Source organism: Plecotus auritus (assembly GCF_963455305.1).
Source record: "Plecotus auritus genome assembly, chromosome: 1".
NCBI classification, from domain to species: Eukaryota; Metazoa; Chordata; class Mammalia; order Chiroptera; family Vespertilionidae; genus Plecotus; species Plecotus auritus.
The window spans coordinates 94,360,692-94,366,691 of record NC_137770.1 but is presented as its reverse complement, the minus strand read 5'-3'; the positions used below and the strand labels follow the sequence as shown (position 1 = coordinate 94,366,691).

At 46.0% G+C, this 6,000-nt stretch overlaps 1 protein-coding gene across 17 annotated transcripts in view; it reads right to left on the bottom strand.

The window, feature by feature from the left end:
* Positions 1 to 545: 545 nt before the first annotated feature.
* NPAS3 (neuronal PAS domain protein 3) overlaps positions 546 to 6,000 on the bottom strand; it is a 914,130-nt gene continuing 908,675 nt past the window's right edge. For all 17 annotated transcript variants that reach the window (XM_080673292.1, XM_080673302.1, XM_080673301.1 and 14 more), the window contains one exon: positions 546 to 4,921. In XM_080673292.1, the coding sequence (XP_080529418.1) occupies positions 3,549 to 4,921 (1,373 nt within the window). In that variant the 3' untranslated portion in view covers positions 546 to 3,548. The remainder of the gene's footprint in view (positions 4,922 to 6,000) is intronic.

Here is a 6,000-nt window from a genome sequence, read left to right as displayed (position 1 = left end):
CACAGCACAAATATGACTTACTCAGCTTGTCTGGAGAAAGAGAATACAAAATTAGTATTAAGAGAAGATATAAGCAATGGAATAGTTGGTTAAACATTATAGCTTGTAATAAATGAAAATACTGAGTGCATTTTAAATGATTAATGTATGAAAACTGTCATCACTTACTGTGCATTAATAAAAGAATGCACACTTCCAATAGTGGTTAATGTTGCAGGCCCATCACTCGGCTTGGGTAGCGTGCATAGTAATGCTTAGTATGACAATGAGTTGGGGTAGTTGAAAATTTAGGATGGTTGCAAGTTTGTGTAGTATTTGGATTAGCATCTTAATCTGTGCCTTGTCAGCCTCATCAGTACACAAGCTATACATTTTTTTTCCAAAACTAGCAAAAATATGAATGCATCTTTTTTATTTTTTAACTTTTTTTTTCTTTTAATTGAGAATAATGACCAAGGTACCTGCTTAAACAAATACTACCAGCATTCATTAGTTAGGATGGTTACATGTAAAAGAAATGATGCCAGATAGTAACAAATCCAAGAGAAGTTTATTATGAAAATGGCACCTGCGGATGAAAAAATTAAGTTACATAAAGACAACCATGTATGTGACATGTATGAGAATCTACAAAAGTATAAAAAGAACCCTGTTGTAAATGAAGTATGTACATTTCTGATTTGCAGCATTATCAATGGTCAATGAAAAAAAATGTTTCAAAATAAGCCAGGCACTCAGGAAGTTAGGTCCAGTTAGCTTCACACAAAACAAATGTATCATAGCTGTCGCTTTGTAATGTTTTAATTTTTATATATATATATGTGTGGTAGAGTTGGTAACACTGCTAAGATTTTTACAAACAGAATGTCCCTTTCCCCATTATTCAGCTACTTGGCACCAGTCTCCTCATAAAAGTTTTCATATATTTGTACAAGAAATAGTTAAAAACACAAACAGACACAGTCTTCACAGGTAATGAAGTTTTTTTTTTTTCTTTTTGTAATTTTAACACTATGGATTTAGACAGCAGCTGTGATTATCTGTTAGTTTAAATCACCAGAAATCATTTTGACACAACACAGAAACATTTATAAAAGAAAAACAAACAGCTATTTAGCTGTTCTTTGTAGCTGATAGGTGCATTCCTTTGATTGTTCGATAGCTAGAATAGAGCTTCCAAAATTAATGTTTAAATTTCGTGATTAGCCTTCTTCACCTTCTAAACCTATTAAATCCTTGAACTAAGTTCATTATTAAATGATGACTTTATTTTGTCATTATTCCACAGTGGTTTGGGCCCAACTCATGGAATTAAAGATCCTAGAGGAATTCACTCAACACAGTGATATTCAAAGGACAGCTGAGTTACTATAGTAGCATTGCACGCATAAACAAATATATATGACAATTCTATATTCCATTATACCGTCCCCTTCTGTTTTTAAAAAATGTTGGTTGACCTTTGAACTAATTTTCTGTCTCACTGGTAATTGCTTTATATATTGCTCCATCAGCCAACCTGGAAGGAAACCAAAGAAAAGCACCCACTGCTTATAGGTAGAGCACAAGGGACTCTGGGAATGTTAACAACTGAGGCTATATGGCATCAATTTATTGAATATATCTGAGCATTACTCTTCACTCTGGAAGAAAGAGTCATACCAGAATTCCATGTGGGAAAAATGGCTCCATTAACCTTGAGCTAGTTAAGAGTCTTTTTATCTCTGAGAATGAAAAAGGTTTTGGAGAATGGGGAAGGAAAGATGAGGAAGGGAAAGGGGAGAGGCTAGGGGGAGGGAAAGAAGGGAGAGGTTGGGAGAATACACACCAGCAAAGCAACAGCAGGAATTTTATAAAGTGAAACGGAAGGTTCACAGACAGTAGAAGCAGCATAGGGGTGACATTACAGAGGAAGGCCACCACACAAAAATCACTAACCCCCAAGAATCACTGATTCACTAGGACTGCAGGAATGGGACGGGACCACCCCGGACTAGAGATAGAGCACAGAGAAGACAAAGGACAAAACAACTACGTTAGCTTAGTATATACTGCATATAGAAACACACATTGAAACTGCAATGGACGACAGCCAAGGACATGTACACATTGCACACATTACAGTTCTCACATCTGTTATTAGATGCCTTAACAAACAGCTGCCAAAAATGGAGTGGAAGAAGAATTTATACTTGACAGTCATTTGGAGTGTTTGACACTACACTGATTTCTGGCAACAAAGACAAAATAGGATATTTTTTTCTTTTTCTTTTTCTTTTTTTTTTTTTGTACTTAATGTGCAGTTTTCAGTTGAGTTATCTGTTTGAAGCTTATTAACCCATTCTTTATTTTTAAACTGTATTGGTTCCAACCTAGAAATAAGAGAATCAAAGGGAAAAGAAATTCCATCAAATCAAATCAGTCCCCCCAAAATACAAGCTTTTTTAGCAAGAAATGAAAAAAAAAATTAAAAGATGTTAAATATTTTTCCTCTTTTACTCTGAAGTGTTATTGAAGTTGCAAAAATTAGCCTCAGTTAGACTGAGAAAAGGGTGGGGGGGGGGGGGGGCTCAACGAAAGGCAGTATGTACCGAACCTGCTCCTCAATCAGTTTGATCGAGTTTCCCAAAAGCCCCTTTAAAAAGGGCTTTACTGACCCATTCCATTTAATGTGAGGCTATGTTTGTTAGTTGGGAGGTAACAAATTTTAAGTCCTGCAGCAAACGTTAATGAGGGCTTTGTCTTAACTAACCAAGGAGACTGCAGCAATGGACTCCAGACCAGGACAGAACACATTTTTTTTTTTTCCCCAAACCCAGCCCAGGAGCTGCATTTTGTATGAAGACATTACAGATTAATAAATGATAGCACCATGGTTTTAGAAATTAAGTTAATGTTTCAGTAATTAACATTTAGTCCCACTGTTGTTTTTTTTTAAACATTCTAGTCACAGGCCAGAAATTAAGTTTAAGAACCCAAATTATTTTTATGTGCAAGTAAGAAAATCGTAAAATCTTAACCATAAAAAGAGAATTAAATTCTGCATAAAATTCTAAAATACTATCCCCCTATTTTTAAAGGAATTAGGAACAAAACCAAAAAGCCACCCCATGTCATTTGACTTAGTCAAACAGGGCACATTGTTTATGCTTGTCTCTTGCAATCTTGATCACATCAAGATCTTTATGAAGAAAACCCAATGGTTGTCACTTGAGAAATCTCTTGACCACAAGACTGAGTATTCTATGGCAGAGGCATATACGCATTAAAGGCATCTTAATAAAGATGCAAAGGAAAGCAAAACAACCCAACACACATCTTAGAAGAAGACAAAATGGCAGGCAACCGGTCATCTGACCCTCTGAAGGCCAAAAATAAACATATCTTTACAGGAAAGAATAAGTCAAGTTAAAGAAAGAGGGGATGGGATGGGGACCGTCGTGTGGAGAGAAGACGCTGACCTGCTCAAATTCAAAGTGCTAGAATAAAGGTCTAAACGAAAACGCCGACGATGCCTCCCCGCGGACCGCCCGCCCGCCCCGGGCGCCTCAGTCGTCCTTGCGCTCCAGCGTCTGTGCGGCGTGGATGCCGTTGCTGTAGACGGGGAAGGGCAGCGTGGAGAAGAGCCCCTCGGCCGTGGTGAACACGTTGCCCGCGGGCATCTGCGTCAGGCTGGCCGCGCTCACGGCGCCGCCGAACGGTCCTGACATGTTGAGCCGGTGCACGTGGTGGTAGAGCATCTCCATGGGCGTCTTGGGGTCGAGGCCGAAGCCCGGGCTGTTAACGTCCACGAAGTTAACAGCGTGCGCGTTGGGCAGCAGGTTGCTCTGCATGGCCAGGGTCACCTCTGCGGGCGCGTAGCGGATGGTGCCCGTCGTGTAGACCCTCTGCGCGGCCGTGCTGGTGGCCGCCAGGGTCCCGGTCACCCTGTGCACCAGCGGGAGCACGACGTTGCCCGCCTGCAACCTCTGCAGCGCCTCCAGGTCCCCAGTGTACAGCAAGGAGTTGGACGCGCTGGGGCCACCCCCGCTGCCGCCGCCGCCGCCGCCCCCCGGGTGCTTGTCCCGCGGGGATGCTGACAGCGGGGGCGACAGAGGGTCGGAGGTGACGGGGGCCAAGGCCGAGGTGGCCGAGGCGCCAAACTGAGTCTTGCGGGTGGCTGCGCTGTCTGCGCCGGGCGGGGTGAGGACAGAGTCGGGGATGGCCACGTGCAGGCCCCCGCCGCCCCCGCCCCCGCCACCCCCGCCACCCCCGCCGCCCTGACCCTGCGGGGATGGGAAGTGCTCGGAGTTGGGGGGCTTGGTCATGCTGTAGGGGGACTCGTTCCTGGAGATCTCCCTGTTGGGCGGGTAGTTCCAGATGCTGCTGTCATTGTCGAAGTTGATGGGTTCAGAGATCTCCGTCTTGATCTTGAGCACCGAGGCACTGTTGGGGGAGGACAGCAGCCGCGGGGGCTCCACCAGGCCCGCGTCCAGGCCTGGGCTCGACGCGCTGGACAGGCGCCGGCGACTGGAGCTGCCGCCCTTCTGCCGTTTCCGCCTCTTCTTGCGCTTCTGGTGTTTGCTGGAGGCCTGCGCGCCCGCCTCGCCCGCGCTGTCCGAGTCCTTGGCGCTGTCCGACGTGAGGGACTCGCAGTTCTGCAGCCGCAGGTCCGACTCGCTCTCCACATAGCGCTCCACCTTGATCTGCATGGGGCCCAGGGCACTGAAGCCTTCATCCCCTGCCTTGGGGTTCTCAAAGTCTGAGTGCTCGAAGCTGTCGTCGCTGTCGCGACTGTCAGGATTGCTGGAGCTGTGGCCTTGGTCATTGCAGTTCATGTCCTGGTCGCACGTGCTGCCCGACTTTTTCCGGTCGGGCTCCGGGTCTTCGCTGTTCTCAGACTGGTTCCCCTTCTCATCAGACTTGGAGTTCTCATTGTCCTCTGTGTGGGGCCGCGGTGGCCGGGCGTGGCGGGAGGGGAAGAGGAGGCAAAGGAGACACCACGTTAGCAGGGCGAGGCTCATCCCTCACTTGCTGGGGGGTGCGGGGGAGCTGCGTTGCGGCCCTGAGCTTCTCCACCACCTTGATGCCCTGCTTTCTCTCTTGAGGGCCTAGGTTAGCTGAACCTTTACGCTAAGTGTGGTCCCTGGCCCAGCAGCACTGGCATGACTGGACGCTTGCTGCAAAGGCAGAATCCCAGGCCCCCACCCATCAGATTTTGTATTTGAATAAGATCCCTAGGAGATTCACAGGTACATTAACGATTGAGAGGGCCTGCAAAACTACTCGAGGGAGTCAGAGTAAGTATCTTAGAATAAGGTGTGAGTGGCACAGAAAAATGATGGTGTGCAAGGTGATTTTCTAAAGAGGTCTTGCACATTTCACTGGTGACTAACTGTTCATTGAAAACCATATTCTTTTCCTAAAGTTATTTTTCTCTGCACTATTCACCACCATCTGATTCACCGTATGTTTTATTCATTTTTATTTTCTATGTCTCCCCACTAGAATATACGCTCCATGGGGCAAGGAATGTTTGCCTTTTTGGCCCACTGTATAAACAGGAGCAGAGGCAGCCTATTCTAGAACTTCTGCCCCAGTACAGAACTTTCAGATGAATGCAATTTAGGAGACAGGAAAACAATCAGATCCTCTGTGAGTGACCCTCACCTCCTAGGTTTCCCTGAGGTTATGTCTGGAGGGGAGGGATATTGTTTACTAACCTGGAGAGCAGGTGCCCTAAGCTGGGGCGTGGCCCGGAACCCTACCTGTCCAACACATTTTAGGGAGGATAGATTTTCCCAGGAATACAACCTCAGAAGATTTAGGGATGATGCTGGTTTTATGGCTCTGCGGTGATGCCTTTGGACGGCAGCCTGGACTAGAACCTTGAACAAAGCATGTAACTACTCGGGCCTTCCTTTCCGTGGCCACAGAGGTTGGGTTAGAAGAGGCTTGGGGTTTTGGGCAGCTGTGAAATTCTGTGAGTTCGGTGCTCCCTGGCTCTTACGTGTCTGTGAA